We start from the raw sequence: 22,626 nt of genomic DNA, 5'->3' as shown, positions 1-22,626 counted from the left end.
ATAAAACTCCGATCCACCAAGATCTCCGAGCGCCACTTGGTTTTTCCGCCAGTGATCCAGTCTGGTTCCATAACACCTCCTGTAAGCCTGAGTGTGGGAAGCAGGCACTTCTGGAAGACTCAGAGGCCAAGTAAAGCCAAGGAATCTGCATGCAATCTCTCAAAATCTTCAGGATGTGGGTTCTATGTATTCCTGCCTTCTCACGCAGACAAGGAAATATCTTTTACAGAAATGTCAAGTGACTTGCCTAATACTATATTCACAAGTAGATTAGAACTCTGATCTCATTACTAAATTGCACTATTTGTTGCAATAGTTTAATAAATGAATGATGAGACTTTGAATTGAATGTGCAGTCCTATCTTACAGACATTTGCCAGAACACATCCCAACACATGCTGTCCTATACGTTTGCCCCACTAGACACTTTCTCCTGGACCATGCTTCAGGGACCAATGACCATGAAGCCAATGAACATTCACAGTCATTACCGTGCTGGCCCTCAATAGTATGACTTCAAAAGGCTTCAGCTACCTGCCCAGCATTGCCAGGTGACTTCTCTCATACCTATCCTAGAATAAATACTTCCAACCCACCTGGCCCCACTGATGAGAAGGTGTTTAGAACGACCTCTCTCCTCCAAGGCTCCATGAATGGAAAATAGGAAGGACACTTGCAAGTTTTGCCAGAAAAGGATGATGGGGTGAGGAAGTATTTTAGGTTTGGCCAAGTGGCAGATTTGGGTGACTTGGGGAAGTCTTTCCCCATTCTGGAACCGACAACATAATCCCCCAAACACAGTCTTTCAAGATTCAGTCCCAAATGCCAGAAAATACAAAACGGTAAAGAGTAACATTAAACAAGTCTTTATCTTTTATTATCTCCACCCGATATACCTTGAATGACTCTGTTCCCTGCCTTTGATTGTTTTGTCTGCATTTCCTGCTAAGAGTTTACAAAACAGCACTCCTGAGCAGGAAGATAAGAGGCGCACCTATTTGTTGAATAACATCAAGGAAGAAACTGCTAACTCATCCATTTTGTTGTTAAATTGCTCAAAAGGATCAAAATACCAATTAACTTGCTGGCTCAGAAATCTTTGATACCCTCAGATTTACTGACATTTTGAAATTCTTGTTCATACTTGCCTAATGGCTTTCTGATTACGAACAAAGAAGTGCCAATCTGTTTAGCATTTGACCTGTTTTCTTAAATATTTTTATGTATTCCACAGTTAGTGGCTAAAAATACTTAACTAGTCACATTCATGTGCTAAAATAGTCTTTTTTTTTCTTGTTCCACCTCCAAATTTAAGAGGAAAAAGGAGTTCAAAGACACTTCTTTTTAAAAAACCATTTCATTATTTTTAATTTAAAACCTCTCATTGCAAGGAATTTTTTTGCCTTTTCTTCTCCATGAAATGCAGTGGCATTTGGAAGACTCAAAGAAGCAAGATACCATATTAGGATCCATTCTTCCCAGAGAAAAAGTTGGAAAAACCTTGGGCATAAGTTTCAGAAAGGAGGAAAAAAGAAACTACAGATGACTGACGGGGTGCAGATTTTATAATGGGTTTTAACTTTCCTCTCTGGGTGTCCTCAGCTAGCAGTGCACCTCACAGGTGGCTTTTTGTTATTGTTGCCCTCTATTTCCTCACAGAAAGTTTTGTAAAAATTCTACCCATAATCCCATAAAACACAATGCATCCCCATGGCCGTTGTATAGAAAAGAAGAGGTTTGGGGCACCTTGGGAGGCTCAGTCAGTTAAGCGTCTGACTTCAGCTCAGGTCATGATCTCACTGCTCATGGGTTCGAGCCCCACGTTGGCTTCTGACAGCTCGGTGCCTGGAGCCTGTTTCGGATTCTGTGCCTCCTTCTGTCTCTGCCCCTCCCCCACACTCACTTGCGCAGGCTCCTGTGTGTGCGTGCCTGTGTGTGTGTGTGTGTGTGTGCATGCGCGCGCTCTCTCTCTCTCTCAAAAATAAATAAGCATTAAAAAAAGAAAAGAAGAGGTTTTCACTCCTAAGTAAAGTCAATTTCTGGGTCTAAAAAGCTCCAAAGCAATTTATTTCAATACACACTGGCTGAATCCAGTGGACTGAGGAGTTTAAACGTGTGGACGCTAAAGACTGCATGGGTTCAAATTTCTGTTCTACAGATTTCTGTTCTACTATTTACTCATGGGACCTTGGGAAAGTCACTTACATTTCTGTGCCTCAATTTCCTCATCCATAATATGGGAATAATAACAGCATAGCTTACAGGGTTGTTCTACAGAACAAATGAGATTATATATCTAGGACATTCTAAGTGCTATGTAAATGTTAGTTATCCTATTATATCAGGCCATTGTTTTAGCATGCGAGAGGATTGGGTGCCTGGGTGTATTCACATCTACTAGGATCTTGACCCACTTGTGGAGGAATACTTGTATCCTACCAATTCAGTATCTGGAGGTTTTAAAATCTAAGGATATATGTAACATACAAATATCTATGGACATTTTAATTTTTTTTAAGTGATCAGAGGGTGCTTACTCTGTCCTCCAGACCACTGCAATTCAGTTGAAGCACAATAAAAATGCAACAGTTAAACAAGTAAATGGCAGCTGGTAACTAGCCAATTATATGTTAGGAGGCAAACAGGCAGAAGCAGCAATCCCAGGGGACAAAGATAGCCATAGCACGGCCATGTTTAACATAATGTATATCCAGAGATGCTGGCCTGACCTTTTCACAAACTCTTCAAAGAGGATGCGGTGGGAATACCCCTGCCTGCGGATGCTGACTGTCTCCAGGATCCCTGTGGAGCGGAGCTGGGCCAACACACTCTCTCGGGAGAACTTCAGGGCCTCTCGGTCATCATTGGGTTTAATGCAGCGCACAAAGTGGGGCTGTCCGACCACCATTTTAGAGAGCAGATCCATCAGAGAATACTACCAGGGGAAAAAATACACATGAAATAAGGTTACCACAAACATAAAGGATAATTACAACGTAGGCCTACCAGGGGCCTCTAGAGCCGTTTATGGGCTTGCAAACAACTCACACACCTTTTCGAGGCCGAAAAAGACACCAGCAATAGGGGGTGATAATATAGGTTCTGATGAGTACTTCTAGCTGTCTGTGGACTCAAAAGCATTCTTTAAACATCACCTAGTGCAAGCAATATCCCTATGTGGCAGAGACATAGCTAAAATCATGCTTGGGCTCTTCAAATCCATCGCCAGAACGAGAGTCTTTGGTATTCCAAGGCAATGCTCCCCAAACTGTACCTGTAATTTAAAATGTCTAGCTTTTAGGAAAGGGGTCAGTTGCTTCAACCTAAGAACCACCAGAAAGTCTAAGCAAATCCTACTGATACCACTGATAATGAAGCAGAAGAAAGACAAGAAAATGAGAGAAGGAGGGCAAAGAAAACTGGAGAAAAGGAGATTATTTTGAAGCTCAACTAATACACATCGAGTGGCTGGCAGGGGGCTCTCACAGAAAGGGGGCACATGGAAAAGCCAAGCACTGCTTGTGTGGGGATGGCCTCAGCTAATCCTCAGGGGCATCTACTTTTGGAGCTTCTCTTTTGGATATACCTTCAGGGGCAATTACAGGCCACACAGGAGATCAGTCCCATTATTCCATAATCACACCTCCTACTGATCCACAATGGTGTTACCTACTTGCCAAAGTATTCTGTTTCTCAAAATTAACATTTGAGGCCCAGTATTTTGAGGACACCAAACTGGTTGTCATGGGTATATTTATGAAAACCGTAAGACAGAGGTGGCTTTTCTTAAGACAGGTACTCTAAGATCTTGATGATTTCACAGGGTTGTTCAGAGCCTTCAAAACCCATGATACACACACACACACACACACACACACACACACACACCCAAGACACTAGGAGGATACAGCCACCAAAGGAGACAGGATCAGGATAGGTCTCAAGATAAGAAATAGGTGGCAGTTAGAAATGTCCAACCATGAGAGTGATGAGGCAGGAGCTGAATGTCCACCTGCTAGAGAAGCTGTAGCAGGAACTGCTGCATGGATGGACTGCTGGACTCAAAGGTCTCTGAGCCCAATTTTAGTCTACTTCTGAAGTACAACTGGCTAGGTCAGACTTCTTGGCTCTGGATCCTTCTTAAACTTACTAGCTTTCCATGCAGCTTTCCATCCATGGTACTGGCTCCAAGGTCCCATCCTTCAGCCTGCCTTGGCAACTCCAGCTCATGACCACTTGACTTCTCATCCCTGGGGATCCCCTTCCTATTGCTACCCCACCTTACAACCTGAGACCAGTAATTCCATCTTTGGAATTACTCATCACATCTCTACCACAAAGCTGCCTAGACCTTAGCTCCCAGTGGTGGTACATGATCTCTAAGGGGCTTCTAACCCCAGTGCTTTATAATTTGAAGATAAACAAATACGTGCAAATTGGTACAAAGTTCTGCATCTTATCTTACCTACATAATGTGCATTTAATAGAGCCCTTCTAGGCACAACATTTTTGCTCAAAGGAGTCATTTTACTAAATGAAATATCAAGAATTGTGGCAGCAGAGATGGGAAATAATTGGGCTTTGCAATGGATCAATTCGATCTAGGAAAATAAAGTCAAAACTAAGACAGATTCCCTCAGGATCTGAACTTAATAAGCCACCTTCTGTAATTTTATTAACTACTTTATTTTTCAGTAAATATGCTGGAAAAGTGGCTGGTTCCAGTAACTTTAAGGCCAAGAAACAGCTCAAATGCCAACAGAATCCATACATTCAATGGACAGGGTTATGTGCTAGGACAAAGAGTGCTGCCCCCCCCGTAGACACGTGGGATTTCATCTGATCTTTCTGGAATCAGAGAACCTTATACTTGGAGGTAGGCTCCCCACTACATTTTCTCTCCTCACACTCCCACCTTTCTTAACTGACTCTTATGCTTTGCTCTTATTTCAATGATCCTATAATATCTGGGCCTTTTATGGGAAGGGTTAAGTCCTTTCTGGAAATAGGCAGAGCAGAGACGAAAAAGACTCCATACCCGGAAATAAGAAGCCATGGTCTGCCTCTTCATGTTGGTGGTTTCTTCTGGATGCCGTATCACCTCCAGAGTGTCCACCTGGAGCAGAGGCAGAGGGAAGTGGTTTGAGGATATAGACATTTTCCAGATTTTCCAAAATGCAAAAGGCTTTTTGGTTAAATACCTGAGGGACCTTGAAGTGTAGAACCCAACAGTGCATACTATGGGGAGAAGAGTTAAGACTTATAAAAGAAAAACAGAATTTGCACTGTTCTACTCACTTGGGAAGGACCACACTCTGCAAAGTATCATACGGTCTCAGTATAAACACCACTCACTGTTATTTTTTTATTTCTTGATGTTCTAACGCACCCCTGTTAAATTCTCCTGCTCCAATAATGTCACACAAGACCAAACTATTCCTTAAGAGAAAACTGGGCAATGACCCATGAGGCGGGTGATTATAAAGACATGGTCCCAAAGCCCGGTTTGAACCACAGGGAATTCGATGAGCTCCAGTCACCTTCCTGCCATCAAACCCTGCCTCTGCCACCCCTCCCACCTCCCACCCTGCAGACTGGAGCTTGGGATACACCTGTTCCCAATCATCTATTCTAACTACCTAGGCTGACTAGAAGGAATTTATGAATGACACCAATTGGAAGAGACAGCCCATGTTTTGTTACCATGCCTCAACAATAAAAACCCTGCTCCTACACATACAAAGCTATTTGGTTTGCAGAGTGCACGGGTGCCGTTTGAGCACCAGCCTCTGCCATGGCAGCCTCCCATCTGCTCTGAACAGGTGGCAAGGGTATGAAGCAGGAATGTCTGAACTGGAAGATGCTGCTGTCAGCAAGTATGTTCTGCTTGGTGGACTGCTGTCCAGGCGGCCACCTCCCCATGGGGTGAGGATGTCTGCGGCCTCGTTCAACAAAAGTGAAAAGTGGGCGCTAGAAGGGCCGAAGGCATGGGGATGGGGCCAAGAAATGAGGCCTACCACAACGGGTATTTAGGAGACTGTCCAAAATGGAAGGAAACACTTCAATTGGCTTAAAGAAAACAGGTTTATTTAAGAAAGGGAATTAATGGGGAGTTAAGTTTTCAATGACTAGAAAAGCAACCTAAATAGTGAGCAGGAAAATGGGGAGATCTCTGCATGAAGTGATGTCAGGGGGCAGTGCAGCTTCCTTTTTCTAGGCTGCATATTGGAGGCATTCCCAAGGCCATCAGTTCATTTGTATGCAGCTGAAGAAGCAATGGTACAACAGCCTGTAGGTTTGACTTTTTTACTTTTTTAATGAGAAAGGAGGAAATGGAAGCACAGTGTTGAGAAGGAAGGCTGTTCTAATATAGAAAAAGGAAAAACAAACACAAACACACCTGCTCCCACCTGCTGAGACTATACCGCACTTTCTCTGTGGGCATCTGCCAGGACCCACTGAAGATTCTCTTCCCCCATCACACCCCCATTTGGAGAATGGAGCTCAGAGCTGGTGAGGTTTAGGGCAAGCCAATCAGCACTGAAGGAAAGAGGATCTTGGCCAGGGTCCGCCTTTCATCAAATTGTAAATTCTAAGTTTTCTTGAACTTTTTTTCTCCTTATTATCTTTCTCCCCAACCTGACCTTCATACACATGTATACACACATACTCTAAACCTGGGAATTTCTCCACCACTTCCTTTTATTCAGAGGAACCCTACATTAGTTTGAACCTTGCTTTTCCACTTTCGTTTCCTTCCCTTTTTTTTAAAATTTTTTTTTTTTAACGTTTATTTATTTTGGGGACAGAGAGAGACAGAGCATGAATGGGGGAGGGGCAGAGAGAGAGGGAGACACAGAATCGGAAGCAGGCTCCAGGCTCTGAGCCATCAGCCCAGAGCCCGACGCGGGGCTCGAACTCACAGTCTGCGAGATCGTGACCTGAGCTGAAGTCGGACGCTTAACCGACTGAGCCACCCAGGCGCCCCTCGTTTCCTTCCCTTTTTATTCAAACTAGTCAGTGAGTGCCAGCCCTTCAGGCTCAAGGACACAGGCAAAGAGCAGCTTAAAAACTCATCCCTATTTCTCTATTAGTAGGATTTACCTGTTACCTTCCCTCAGAATATACAATGGGCCTTGGCATTTGAGGATTTAACAGTTTAGTGATCAGAAAGCCCTTGATGGATATTCATTCTGCTGGGACATAATTTAAAAGGTACAGTAACTACTGTTTTCAAGATTAGTACCTGTCCTCTGCAGTAAACTAGAAAAATACAGAATGAAGCAATGATTTGCACTCCAACAGTTATAAAGCTAGTTATAAAGCTAGTTATCTAGCCACCCAGTATGACCTTAAGTTCTGTCCTTCTACTCACATACACAGTAACTCTTGGGAAGTAAGTAAAAACCTGTTTGGTATTACATACAGCCTGCAAGTGCTAATGCCTGTCCACAGTTTATCACCTGCACATTTAGCACTATAGTTTAAAGAATAAATAGCATGCCATTGAGGTATTTTCTAATTTAAGAATCTGGAAAGGTCTTGTGTTGGTCAAGGATCTCTTGCATTGTCACAAGGTTCTTCTGAACATGGAGTGGATCTAAAAGAGGGAATTTTGGACAAGGGACATACCAGAAGTTGAGTCTCTTGGTCCTTCAAACTAGGAGACTAGGTGCAAAGCTCTTGTCTGCACCAGGTCTACCATGAACTCCAAGGAACTACCCACCCCCCCCATTCAAAACCAAAACAGAAGTGAAGGTTGTTGTCTGACCTAAGAGTTTGTCTTCCTGAGCTAATTTAGTTAACAGTAGCCTCATTTAATTAAAAAAAAATCTCTTAGAATTCGAAAAGTAGATTTCATTAGGGATATCATCTAGCAAATAGTTCTTCCCAAAGGTGAGAAATTCACAAGAACCAGTTTTCTCCAAAGTGTCTTATATATTTTCACCTTAGATAGGAGGAAAAGGCACTAGAAGAGCTTTCCTAGACCCACAGGATATATGCTATAGAGAACAGAGCTTTGGAACTGGACATACCTGGTTCAGATTCTAGCTCCTCCACTTACTATCTGTGTGCACTTAGGCTTAGTTATTTACATTCTGAAAGCTTCTGTTTTCCCTATTAGTAAAATTGGTTAGTAAGAGTTACTGCCTTGCACACATACAAGAAGTGACATAAGTTTCCCTTCCATTATTACCATGATTACCATTACTGATTTAGTTTTAGTTTTGTGATGAATGTGAAAGATGCAGGGTTTTCTTTAATGGTAGATGACAGGTTCTAGCACCCATAAAATACAGCAAGATCTTTTTACTTATTGGCAGAGAAAATACTTCCAATGAAACCAATTTTCAAAATGATCGGTAGAACCAATATTCTGGACCAAACCATTGTCTGTCTAATCCAGTATCCTTTCTCTTCCAATGCCAATTTATACAACACTATAAGTCAACTGGAGCTGAGCAATCCTGCTTTCTGCCCACATGACAAATATCCTGCCCAATTCCTTGTGAGAGGTACTGGTTAGCGTTCAAGGTAGTCCTGAGTCAGCTTTATAAATTGTAATACTCCAAGTCCTCAGGAAATGAGCAAGTTTCAGTACATGTATGGACTCCACATATGGGGTTTTAGATAGTTACCAAACATGTGTAATAAAACATCTATTGTTTCAATGTAAAATCACAGTAGTAACCACGTTGCTTATATTGCCATTGAAGTCTCAGAATGACCCTATGAGGTTAGTACTATGATTATTCCTGTTGTACATATGAGGAGGTTAAGGCTCAGAGATCTTAGGAAAATCTTCCAGAGTCCCTGCAGCTAGTAATTGGCCATGTCTACATCCGAACCCGGTTCTGTCTGATTCTAAAACTTTACCTCTAAAACATTATAAACTGCCTTTTTATATGATTTGATAGAATTTATAAATTGGTCTGAAAGCATTATTTTATTAAAAAGACTTGCCTCATCTGTCAACTAAATTTACTCTAGGATAAAGACATAGATTCCAAAAAAGTCTCATAAGCCATCTAGATTTCAGCAATAAATGAAAAACTGATTTTTTTTCTCAGTCTTAGTAACTGCCCATTATTTGCATCCTGAAACCTTAGAAGTACTTACATCCATCTTCTGGACAACATCTTTTGTCAAGAATTTTTACTGCTATCAAATGATCCGTCTACCCCTTAAGGAAGAAAACCCTATGACATCACTCCTCTCAAAGCCTCCGCAGCCCTGAACGGAAAAGCAAGACTGGCTTTGAAACCATCCTAATGTGGTGGCGCTGAATGGTGTTGGAGCCAGCCTCCTAGATCACCTCTGTTATTTTATCTTGGATAAATCAGAGAGCGGAGAGAGAGAGGTAACACTGTGCTGGTATTCTGGGTGTGGAAGGCAGGGGAGTGGGGTCCTGGCAGAACCTAAAAGCTACAAAATCAAATTGAGGAAAGGAAGGAAACATGGGCTGGTAGAGAATATCACACAGGAGTCTTAATCTTTTTGTGCCATGATCCCTTTTAGAATCTGGTGGGAGCCCAAAAAAACCACGCAAATACAGTTGATCCTCATTATTTGTGGATTCTATATGTGCTTTTTTTCTTCAAGGTTTTGTTTTTTATGTTTATTTATTTTGAGAGTGAGTGAGTGGGTGAGAGAACATGCAAAAGTGGTGCAGGGGCAGAGAGAAGGAGACAGAGGATCCCAAGCAGGCCCCACACCAACAGCACAGAACCCGATGTGGGGCTTGAACCCACAAATGGTGAGATCATGACCTGAGCCAAGATCAAGAGTCGGCTACTTAAATGACTGCGCCACTCAGGTGACCCTGTATGTGCCTACTTTTAAAAATTTATTTAAAACCCTCAAATAAGTACCTGCAATGCTTTCATAGTCATCCACAGACATACAGAGTGGTGAAAACTTTGATCACCTAATGTACATGTTTCCAGCTCAGGTTGAACAAGGTGACACTCTGCCTCCCTGTTTTAGCTTTCATGCTATAAGCAAGCGTCCTTTTCCAAGTTTATTTAAGTGCCATGTGTTTTGCATTTTTGTACTTTTGGCTAGTGACTACACTGTTTCAAATAGCCCCCAAGCATAGTGCTGGAGTGCTATCTGGTGTTCCTAAATGCAAGAAGGTTATTAAGTACCTCGTAGAGAACATATGTGTGTTGGATAAACTTCATTCAGGCATGAGTTATAGTGCCGCTGGCCTTGAGTTCAATAACACAAATACTGTAATTAAAATACGATTTTATACAAAGAAATACTGTATGTAATTATTTGTAAGAATATATATTAAATAACATGCCTTTAAACAGAAACACACATAAAACAAGATTATGTATTAATTGGTTGACAACATCGTTATGACCAGAGGCTTCAGGAACCTAACCATGTATTTCCCCTAGGAGCAATGCCTCAGTATTTGCTGATTCAGTGCTCACAGCAACTTTACAGAACATAATTTTTATGAGTAATAAGGAACAACTGGGGTGCCTGGGTGGCTCAGTAAGTTAAGCATCTGACTTCAACCCAGGTCATGATCTCACAGTTTGTGTGTTCGAGCCCCACGTCAGGCTCTGTGCTGACAGTTCAGAGCCTGGAGCCTACTTCGGATTCTGTGTCTCCCTCTCTCTCTGCCCTCCCCCACTCATGCGTGTGTGCGCTCTGTCTCTCTCTCTCTCTCTCAAGAATAAATAAGCATTAAAAAAAAGACTGTACTTACAAAATTTTACATGTAATAATATCAAGAGATTCTAATACCTTAGAACCACCGACACTCCTAAGTGAATCTTTTCTAGGGTTCCATATAAACCAAGTTAAATAGTACTAATACCTTGCCACAAACTCACAAGACTGAAAAGTAGAGTAATACATGGGGTTATAATAGCAATATGGGTATAAAAATTATTGCTAATAAAAATGATCTGGGTCCCTATTATGTGTAGGTAAGCCATTCTCAAAAAGTAAAGATATGTGTGTCTATCAATTCTGAGATAATACTCAACAGGATTATGTGTGGCTGAATTTATTATTCTTTATTAAATAATTTAATATTCAATGTAAATAAAAATATATGAAAATTCAGAGATGTGATCTATTTATTATTCTATCACCTTTCAGATAATTGGTTTTCGGAGTTAGCATGTACAATGAACATTAACCATCCGATCCTTGAGATCCTTGCTTAAACATTAGTAGGCAGGATGGAACAATTAAAAATATTACAGAAGGATATTTACTAACCCTTCTAACATCCCTTCTGCACAGACAAGTACACTGCTCATTTTTCACAGGGCAAAGCAGAGCGATAAAAAATGGTTTGGTTTCTTTCCTCCCTGCTGACTCCATTTAGTCCCAGTTATCCTCCTTTGTAGGTTAGTGATAGCCTCAAGGAAAAAGGCTTTATCTCTTTCTAGATAGACTTTATTTCCAAGTGTCACTATTCTGTATTTTAAGTGGTCTTTCTGAGAAATCACGTGAAGGGGTCCAGAATACTCCTAGTGGCATAGGTATTATTTTGAACTGAGGACGTTTGAGAATCAACAATTGCAAGAAGATGCTTATTCTGAACTCCCCTCATCTGGCTAAAAACAGGACCTCTCAAAATAATCCAACTGTCATAAAGCTCCTCCCTGGCAGTTTCACAACCTGCCATGGAAGACTGACTCCTATCACCAGAGAGGAGAAATGAGCACTGGGATAAGAAATTGCCTAAATAAACACTTGCAAAACTATCCTATCTCCCATCTATTCTCCTAAGGGACCATTTGCTTTTCTCAAAAGTCATTTGTTCTCCCAGAAGTGCCCTTCTCCCCCTGTTTAATCCCTATCAAGATGGTATATAAGTCTCAAATTCTAACTACCCCTTTGAGTCACTTTTTTGAGTGAGCTCCTGTATGTGCATGATTAAAATCTGCTTTTTCCCCTGTTAATCTTTCAGGTTGAGTTTAATTCATAGTCCCCCAAGAACTGAAGTTAAAAGGGTAGAGGAAAAGTTTTCTTCCATGACACAAGATTGTAAGGATGCCATGATATTGTTTCAAATTTCCTAATTCTTGATCTCCTGGCCTTCCATCTCTTGACCAGACTGCCCCAGCAGTGTGCCAGATAAACTAAAGTTGCCTATTCTAGGATTGTCCCCAAGGCAGGAGCACCCCATGGTCCCCATTATTTGGGGTACAAACCTGCTACTCACCTTGGCTCTTCCAGCACTGAAATGAGGAGGCAAAGATCTTGAGGCTGCTGTTATCCTGGCTCTTGTCTGGGCCAAGTTACCTAAGCAAAAAAGACAAAAAAGTTAAAGTGAAGGAAAAGTTAAGGAATAGTATTATGAGTAATTTTTCCCTTTTGGCCTTGTATTTTTATTAATTTTCCAAATGATCTTCTCTGAATATGAACAATTTAGAAGATTTGAATTTTGAAAACTTAATGACATAATTATAAACAAATTGTAATAATTTATAAATTATAATTTATAATATAAACTGAATTTATATTAGTTTCATAAACAAACAACAACAACAACAAACAACAAAACTCTCCAACTCACTCAATAGCTAGGAAAGAAAAAAATTACCACAACATAAAGAGGACATAAATGAAAAACCCACAGCTAACATACTCAACAGTGAAAGATTAAAAGTTTTTCCTCTAAGATCAGGAACAAGGCAAGGATGCTCACTCTCACCACCAACTAGCAGCCCTGGCTCAAGCAATTAGGCAAGAAGAAGAATAAAAAACATCCAAATTGTAAAGAAAGAAGTAAAGTGATCTCTGTTCTTTGGTGGCATGATTTTATGTATAGAAAACCCTAAAGATCCCATCAAAAAACCTGTTAGAATAAATGAATTCAGTGAAGTTATAAGATGTAAAATCAGCCTAGAAAAATCAGTTGCATTTTTATGAACTAACAATCAAAATTTGAAAAGGAAAGTAAAAGCATCCCACTTACAATAGCATCAAAAAGAATAAAATACTAGAAATAAACTTAACCAAGGAGGCAAAAGACTTATATGCTGAAACTACAAAACATTTTGAAAGAAATTAAAGAAGACACACAAGTAAATGGAAAGACTCTTGTTCTGGGGGAAGAAAAGAATCTTTCTCTTCTACTCATCTTAGGTTCATTTCCTGGGGCCCTGAAAATTTGACTGACAGAAGACAGTTAACAGGAGAAAAAACAAACAGAAGTTATTACTGTATGCATCACACACAAACACACAGGAGTACCCAGTAATGAGTAACTCAAGGGGTGGCTAGAATTGGGTCACATAGCATCTTAATAAAAGAACAAGAAATTTCTACGTAAGTGACAAGACAACAACAACAAAAAAAGAATCTTTGAGTTTCTAGGGGCAGTAAATTATGGAAGGGTAAATATATGGAGAAGTTAATGGAACGTAAGGGCTAGTTAGTGAAGTTTGTTATATAGATTCCTCTGGTGCTGTCTCTGGGCTGATAAGGGTCTAGAGTTGTCTCTGGTAACTTTTGTTCTTCCTGATACAGAAGGGTTGGGTGGGGGGACACTTCTACAAATTTTCTCTTATGCAAATAGGGGGAGGGCAGAGAGCTTTTCTTACATCTGCTTTTTTCTCAATTGCTTTCAGCTCAAAATAATCTTTATGCCAAAGTGGTATATTTTAGGGTGGCATATTCTGCTACTCTTTACTATGTTCACGAATTAAAAGACCTAATATTGTTAAAATGTCCATTGCTACCAAAAGAGATCTATAGATTCAATGCAATCCCCATCAAAATCCTAATGGATTTTTTAAAAATATAAATATAAAAAACAATCTTAAAATTCATCTGGAACCACAAAGGACCCAAAGCTCCCAACAATCTTGAGAAGGAAGAGAAGAGCTGAAAGCTTCACACTTCCTGATTTCAATATATCTTATAAAACTACAGTAATCAAAATAGTGTGGTAGCAGCATAAAGACAAACATATAGACCAATGGAACAGAACAGAGAGCCCAGAAATAAACATATGCATATATGGTTAAATGACCTTTAAGATGGGTATCAAGATTATACAATGGGGAAAAAGCAGTCTCTTCAACAAACTATGTTTGGAAAACTCAATATCCTCATGGAAAGAATGAACTAGATCCCTAACTTACACAAAAATTCATTCCTATTGGATTAAAGACTTAATGTAAAACCTAAAACTATAAAACTCCTAGAAGAAATTATAGGGGGCAAGTTTCATAACATTGATCTTGGCAATGATTTCTTGGATAGGATATCAAAAGCACAGGCAATAATAGCAAAAATAGACAAGTGAGATCCCATCTGCACAGGAAAGGAAACAATCAACACAGGGAATGGCAACCTACACAATGGGAGACGATATTTGCAAACCATCTATAAGGGGCTAATTTCCAAGATCTATAAGGAACTCCTACAACCCAACAGCAAAAATTAAAATAACATAACCTGATTTTAAAATGGGCAAAGGACTTAAATAGGCATTTCTCCAAAGATGACATAAAAATGGCCAACCGGTATATAAAAAGATGCTCAACATCACTAAGAATCAGGGAAACACATATCAAAACAACAACAATATATCACTTTATACTGTTAGGATAATCATTATAAATACAACAATAACAACAGAAAATAACAAGTGTTGGCAAAGACATGGAGAAACTGGAACCTTTGTGCACTGCCCGTGGGAATGTAAAATGGTGCACCCAATATGGAAACAGTATGAAAGTTCTTGAAAAAAATAAAAAAATAGAATACCATGTGATCCAACAATCCCACTTCTGGGTATTTATCCAAAACAATTGGAAACAGAACTGTGAAGAGATATTTGCCTCCCAGGTTCATTGCATCACTGACAACAGCCAAGTAGCGAAAACAAACTAAATGTTCATCAAAGAATGAATGGATATAGAAAATGTGGTATATACGTACAATGGGATATTACTTGGCCTTATAAAAAAGGTCATCCTGCCATTTGAGACAACACAGATGGACTTGGAGGACATTATGTTAAGGGACATAAGGCAGACACAGAAGACAAATACGGCATGGTCCCACTTATATGATGTATCTAAAATAGATAAGCTCATAAGAGCAGAGAGTAGAATGTTGGCTGGCAAGGGCTGAGGGGACAGGGAAATAGGGAGCTGTTGCTCACTGGGTATAAAGTTTAGTAATGCAAGATGAGAAAGGTCTAGAGACTTGGTGTAAAACAGTGTGCACACAGTGAACGATATTGTACTATACACTTAAAAATGTGTTAGAAGGGTAGGTTTCATGTTGTTTCTTTTACCACAATTAAAAAAACTGTCTTGGACTAGGGCACTGTTAGTCCCTGAAGGAGATGGATATACAAGAAACAGATGCTAGGAGCTTCCTGAAAGAGAAACTGGACAACAGAGAACCCCACTGTGAAGGTTTAAGACACAGACACTGATTAGCAGATCTGGCAGTATGGATCTCTCAGCACACAGAGAGAACTCCACACAGGGAACCAGAGGACACAGAGAATATGGGCAAGGGCCATTGAGTCTGGGGCCGATGGGTCTTTGCATTTGCCAGGGGGGTGACCTTGAACAAGTTAATTAATATCTCAGAGCCTCAGTTTCCTTATCTATAACATGAAGACAGTACTACCTTGCTCTCAGAGTTGTTGCAGGCATTCAGTGAGGGTAACTCATGTCAAGCACTGTCAATGAGGGTTGGTGAAGGTAGGTGCTCTCTTCATGTCAGCCAGCACTAATTATTACCAGTCATATATTATTACTATTGCTGTGCATAGTTCACCTAGGACTCAAAGCAGAGAGTAGAGGGCAAGAGAACACCAAGGGATCTTACTAATTTGCAACTGTGAGCACTGGTCAGTCAAAAAAACAGTTGAACGATGAGAAAAATGGTAAGGCAACCCCCACTCTGAACCTCCATCTCTTGGCCATTCTGATTCCCAATGCTTTTTACCTTTGAAGGAGCTGAGTGGCCTGCTCAGACGCTCTTCTCCTCTCCCCACCCATCCTTAATCTCTCCTCTCCTCTCCTGTCCCTAACCTCCCAAACTAAGTTCTTGAAGAGAGCTGTTTGCTTTTTTACCTAGGATGTCATCTGATTCTGTAGCAAAATAAAAAGTTGTCAATGAAAGGAAATGCTGCAATTTGTGCACAGGCAAGACACTCAAGATTTCAAAGTTTTTAGCAAGTCTAGCACAAAGATGTCCAAATGTTTTCTCTGGCGATATCTTCAGAGGCTAAACTGTGATTAATAGCCCAGAAAGAAGCCTTTGAAGCAGGATTGGTGACATCAAAGTCATAATCCAGGGGTGGCAGGAGCTTTATAATGAGTGGGAAGCATTTTAACACATTTCAAAGGATTTACAGCATGAATAAACAATAGACCTCAGCAGATGCACGACACACACCTTTCAGAAACATAACCTATAAGAAGTTTCCATTTTAATTTAAATGTAAATACAGTGTTCACATTTGTTTCAAAGCCTCCTCCCTGCTTCACCCCTAGACAGCCTCTTTGGCTAAGGACGCCTTACTGCCCCAGAGTACCCTCCTGTCCTTCTCCAGACTGTGGCTACTGACGTGTGCTGAGGAGAGAAAATGGAAGTCACAGACATCTAATGGAATTTATATCCTATGTCGGAACGGGGTTAAGAAAGAATCTGAAATGGAGCTTATGATGATCCCGCACAATTTCTCTGCTTCCAACTTAAAGAGAAAGAGACAAGTGGTCTGAAGACAGAGCTGGAACTTTTAAACAATGGCAATTTCCTGCCTGCTTCAGAGGATTTCATCTCTTGGAAAGTACCCAGGACTCATGATTTCATCTTCCTAAATTGCTTCCTAAGAATTGTCCAAAATAACGGGTTGCTGTTTAAATAATCACGCATAGAATTTGGCTTCCCTCTGCTGCCCTCTCTGGTTTACAGAATTTGTTGCAGGGTTCCAGTGGTGACTGCTAGTGCCCATTTGTTTGGAAATTTTTCCTATTTTAATTTTCCCTAACACAAGGTATAGGTTCATAAACTAATAAATTACTGCAAATCAATGATGAAATGTAAAAGTCTTATGTCAAATTGCTACTAAGAAAGGAAATGCAAATAAAAAAAAAATCAAATGTTGCAGTTCATCTGCTACCAGAATAAGTTATCTGAGGAGACCAGAGAACTGAAACCATTGATCCAACAGTCAGTCTGGATACAGAAAACCTAAACCACACCTTACTATCTATAGGAAAATGACCTTATATCATCCTGGTCTCCATTAGCATGAATCTTTTTCCAGGCAACAGTTTGACTGTTCATTATAGGAATTTCCTAAAAGACCTAAGACCCATTAACTCTTCAATGGAAAATACCAACTGTGAGTTTACCCCCTACGGTTCTATGAATCACTGAGTTCAAAAATCCTCACCTTGTTTTTTCCATCAAATCGTAGACTACTGTTTTGTGATCCCTACCCAACCCTAATCAGCCTCCTTACTTTGAAAGACCCACCCTAAAAAAACCTGTATCTCTCACTAAATTCGGATCCTGCTTTTCCTTCTCCAGGACACTGCCAAAGCTTTGAGAGGTAGTGGCTCCCTTACTGTGGTAAGTAACAAACTCTACTTTGTCTCATCACCAGGTTGTGTGTATAATGTTTACAAAGTCAGCGTGGGACAGACCTATGCTGATGTGATGCCTATAGTGATCCCAGTGTTCTAATTTCAGTAACAACACTGTAGCTAATAAAAATTCAAGGAGTCAAATTCAGTAGTTGCATAAAACATACTATAGTATTTTGTATGCAAAAAGCTTGTTTTTTTATATACCTATCTATCCTAAATATAATATGGATTTGTTTTAGATTTGATACACTGAGGTAACTTAAAACAGCTACAAAAAATATGAAACAGTTGTAGGAAGCCAAGAGAAAAAGTGTGTTGTTAGATTTCATTTCCCAGTTTTTACTTTCTCCTCTGGCATTCATCTATCGCTTTAAGTATTAGTATCAATAAGTGGGCAGGGGGGAGGTGGGAGAGTTCCCAGCCCACTTAATCTCTCACGAGAAGAACACTGACAATATATCGAATGGGCTGTAGTTTGGTGAAGGGAAGGCAGCAAGAGTAAATAAAACACCAGCCTACTCTCCCAGCTGTTTTATATAAGAAAGATGCACAGATAACAAATTTACTCTCTTTTCTGAGTGCACAACCTTACCTTTAAAAACATGCACTCGGGAAATTCAAAGCCCAAAAGAAACCCCTTTCTCATTCCTGAATTGGCTTTTAATTGGCAGTTGTCTGGCATCTTAGGAGTTTCTGCATAATTAACATCTCTGGACTATTCTGCTTGAAGGAAGCCAAACCAATGTTTTTGCTGCTTTCTTTTTCATTTAGAACGTGAACCACGGCTTTAAAGATCTGTGACCCAGTGATTTTAAAATTGTAGAGCTGAGGAAAAATAGTAATTCCTTCTTTCCTCCTTTAAGCTTTAAAACTCATCAACAGGATGTCAGCCCAGCAAATAACTGTACTGAATCATGAGAATTCAAGGAGGTAATAAGACTTTCCTTTCCTAACTTGGTCAATAGTGGAGCTGAAGGTCTTTGTTTCCTGCATTTTATTGCCACATTGGCAGAAGCTGCCAGTTCAGTCTCCCCATAGGCAAAGCCATGTTAAAACAACAACAACAACAACAACAACAACACCACAAGCCCACACACACCTCTGAGTATTGTCTGCTTTCCCCACATTTTCTGGTGGAGTTTGCTTGTAAATGACAGGACATGTGTTCACGATAGTACTGGAGCCTAGACGGTTGACATCTATCAAAGAAGATCTGACCCATTTAGGAAAAAATAAAAATGAAATTCACATACACAGATCTGTCAGCACCCACTGGTCACTGACATGGGAGATTGGTTTATTTCAGCCTCAGAGCAACATCCACATACAGCAGAGGTTTTAGTCCAACCAGGGCTGGTCCTGGACAAACTGTAATTTAGGTGAGGGATATATTCAAGTTCCACAAATACCTTTTTTTTAAGTTTATTTATTTATTTGAGAGACACAGAGAGAGAGAGGGAATGAGCAGGGGAGGAGCAGAAAGAGAGGGACAGAGGGATTCCCAAGCAGGCTCCTCACTGTCAGTGTAGAGCCCAGTGCAAGGCTTGAGCCTACGAATTGTGAGATCATGACCTGAGCTGAAACTGGAGACTTAACCAACTCAACCACCCAGGCACCCCCACACATTCCTTTTCACGCTCCCATTCCCACTTCTGAAGGTGCAACATGGCTTTAATGCTGTATCTCTTCCCTACTCCAACAACCAGTTCCCTTATTTTCTTGCCCCACTCTTGAACTCTACAAGGCAGTACAGACCTCCTCCATCAAACCTTTCCTATGTTCCAAATCTTCAGGTTACTATCCTCCTCTGCCAACTAATCCAGATCTCATTTGTTCATGGATAAATAAATTATTTAGTAATATTTAGTATTACTTCACTGAGGTGCAAGATGTTTGCATAGAATGGAAAGCTTTCCAGGAACAAAACATTTACAGAATGATTCTGTTGATGGAAATGTTGGGTAGCTATAGACCATCCAGTGTCTGGGTAAGATGAGATTGTTCAGAAGCAGACGTTCTTTCAGTTAATGGTGCTCAAGTTATTCATGCTTTGAAGTAAGACATTAAGGGCCCTCTATGGTTCTTCAAAAAATGAATAGAACACAGTTTTTTGTATCTCAAGGAGAGGACAGCCCAGAGGAGCTGCTAGGGGTAGGGAAAAGACTGACATATAAACAATTCATTGCAGTTTAGAGTGGAAAGTGTTGTAATAAACCTGAATAAAGTGACATGAGAGGATAGAAGACTAAGTTTTCTGGACAGAATGAGAAGAAAGCTGGAGAGTAGGCAATAAATGAGCTAGATCTTGAAGGATTAATGGAAGTTTGACATGAAAGGGAAAGGATTCTATTTGGAAGATGCAGAATGTTTAGTGAGAACAGAAATCTTTAAAAATTCCAGAGACTAGGGTGCCTTGCTGGCTCAGTCAGAAAAGCATGTGATTCTTGATCCCAAGTTTGTGAGTCTGAGCCCCATATGGGGTGTAGAGATTATTTAAATAAGCAAAAAACATAAAAACTTTTAAAAAATTCCAGAAACTTCCAGAGACCCTACACATCAAACTCCCAAGCAGCTTCTCATTTTTATATTAGATATTTAATAATAGCATAAAATATTATTTTACCCTTATAAGCATAAACCCAAGTTCCTTGCCCCTCCTTACCAATGAAAACACTAACTATGAAGGCAATTTGTGGGGGAAAAAAACATGAAAAAGGAGGAAGAGGCAGGCTCTGCAAAGGCACTGTAAGTCACTGGGACTATGAATAAAATCTTTGCTATTTTGCGGCTCCAGGGGTCTTCAGATAGAGTACTCAACCATTTGTATGGCTGAAGTTGGATAGTTTGGATATAAGCCAATAGGGGACTAATATCATTTGGTCGGTACAAATACTAATTAGGCCAAAGTCTTGAATCAGGTAGTTGCACACAGAAAAGTGACATTCTATATTTAAGAATAGAATCCGAAATAAAGTGCCCAGGCAGGAGAGAATAAACTGATCACTGAATATAAAAAAAAAAAAAATCCTTCCCCTGGAAGTTCCACTCAATATACTTTATCTGTTGGTGATGAGTCCATTGTACCATTTCTTTGTGTGAAGCACAATACTTAGGTTTCCTTAGGTTTTCAGTTAAGACCCAGAAAGCCACACAGAAAATAAGATGCTGTGAAACTCCCATTGTGCAGGATGACAACTGAGTGCCTGAAACTATAAATGCTTCTTTGGTTCTCCCTCTTTAGCATGGAAGCAATGAAAAGGATGTTATACTTGAAAGTGAGAAATTTGGATTCTTATCCCAGGCCTGCCATTGACTTGAGATCACTCTACTCTCTGTGACTCGCTTGTATTACATGTCAAATGAGGAGTTTGAGTAGATTAGTGGTCCTCTACATGTATGCCATAGAATTCTGCCAAGGCACCCATGGAGCACACCCTCTGTGGCTACACAGCTTCATTTAGATCAAGGCCAGGCAACGTGGTGTTAAGAGGGGTAGAACCTTTTGTGAGAGGGAACTTACAAGGAACTATGTTGACCTGGTACCAAAGAGATTGTGTGACATCTGTGGCCAGGACATGTGAGACATTTACCTGGGCTTTATAGAGCTGGGCTTTAGAGAGCTGGTCGGGGCAATCAGCAATATTGTTCAAAAAACAACATCACAGAAAATATTTGCAAAAGATACATCTCATAAAGGACTGTCATCCAAAATATACAAACAATTCTTAAAACTTAACAAGAAAATAACCCAGTTAAAAATGGACTAAATATTCTTTTTTTTCTTTTAGTTTTTTTTTTTTAATAATTTCTACACCCAAGGTGGGGCTTGACCTCACAACCCCAAGATCAAGAGTCACACGCTCCACTGACTGAGACAGCAAGGCATCCCAAGACAGGCCAAAGATCTTAATAAACAACTCACCAAAGAAGATATACAGATGGCAAATAAGCACATGGAAAGGTGCTCCATATCACATATCTACAGAGAAATGCAAGTTAGAATAAGAGTGAGACACCACTACACTGACAACAGCAAATGCTGGCAAGGATGTAGAGCAACAGGAACTCTCATTCACTGTTGGTGGGCATGCAAAATGGTGTAGCCACTTTGGAAGAGAATTTGGTGGTTTCTTACAAAACTAAACATACTCTTAGCATGTGATCCAGCAGTCCCACTCCTCGATATTTACCCAAAGGAGTTGAAAACTTGTGTCCACGCAAAATCCTGTTGCCAAAAATTAGAAGCAATCAAGATATATTATAGCAGGTAAATGCATAAAGTACATACATCTAGATGACAGAATATTATTCAGTACTAAAAAGAAATGGAACTATCAAGTCATGAAAAACCTTGGAAGAGCCTTAAATGCACATTACAAAGTGAAAGAAGCCAATCTGAAAAGGCTACATACTATATGACATTCTGGGAAAGGCAAAGCTATGGGGATAATAGAAAGGTTAGAAGTTGGGGGACTCTCCTGAATAGGCAAAGCACAGAGGGTTTTTATGGCAGTGAAAATATTCCATATTGTACCATAATGATGGATTCACATCATTACACATTTGTCTAAACCCATAGAATATACAATATCAACTGTTAACTGTAATGTAAACTATAGACTTTGAGTAATAATGAAGTATCAATTTAAGTTCATCCATTATAAAAAATGTACCGCTCTGGTGGGGGATACTGATTATGAAGGAGGCTATGCATGTGTGGGCAGGGATATGTTACACGGAAATCTCGGTCCTTCCCCTCAATTTTACTGTGAACTAAAACTGCTTTTAAAAAGTTTTTTTTTTTTTTTAAAGCAACATCATTCAGAACAAATGAGTAAAAATTGTGGATGCAAGTTAGAGTAAAAAAGGTTGAATAGTGTCGGGCTTTCATTCAGCTCTGAAATTCTACCTATGTGAAATCCATCTCAAGAGAAGCCTGGAAAGAACAACATAAAGAAGATAAAATTAAAATATGTACATTGTATTATTGTTTCTTTGCAGTTTGGTAGGCAACAGAAAG

The 22,626-nt window shown here is 40.0% G+C and overlaps 1 protein-coding gene across 2 annotated transcripts in view; it reads right to left on the bottom strand.

Moving 5' to 3' along the window:
• MYO3B (myosin IIIB) overlaps positions 1–22,626 on the bottom strand; it is a 388,605-nt gene that overhangs the window by 156,563 nt on the left and 209,416 nt on the right. For both annotated transcript variants that reach the window (XM_032594437.1, XM_032594436.1), the window contains exons 22-24: positions 12,200–12,279; positions 5,039–5,116; positions 2,730–2,935 (exon numbers count right to left, since the gene is read on the bottom strand). In XM_032594437.1, coding sequence (XP_032450328.1) covers positions 2,730–2,935; positions 5,039–5,116; positions 12,200–12,279 — 364 coding nt within the window. The remainder of the gene's footprint in view (positions 1–2,729; positions 2,936–5,038; positions 5,117–12,199; positions 12,280–22,626) is intronic.

Source organism: Lynx canadensis, chromosome C1 (assembly GCF_007474595.2).
Source record: "Lynx canadensis isolate LIC74 chromosome C1, mLynCan4.pri.v2, whole genome shotgun sequence".
NCBI lineage: Eukaryota > Metazoa > Chordata > Mammalia > Carnivora > Felidae > Lynx > Lynx canadensis.
This window is presented reverse-complemented; position numbering and strand designations above follow the sequence as displayed.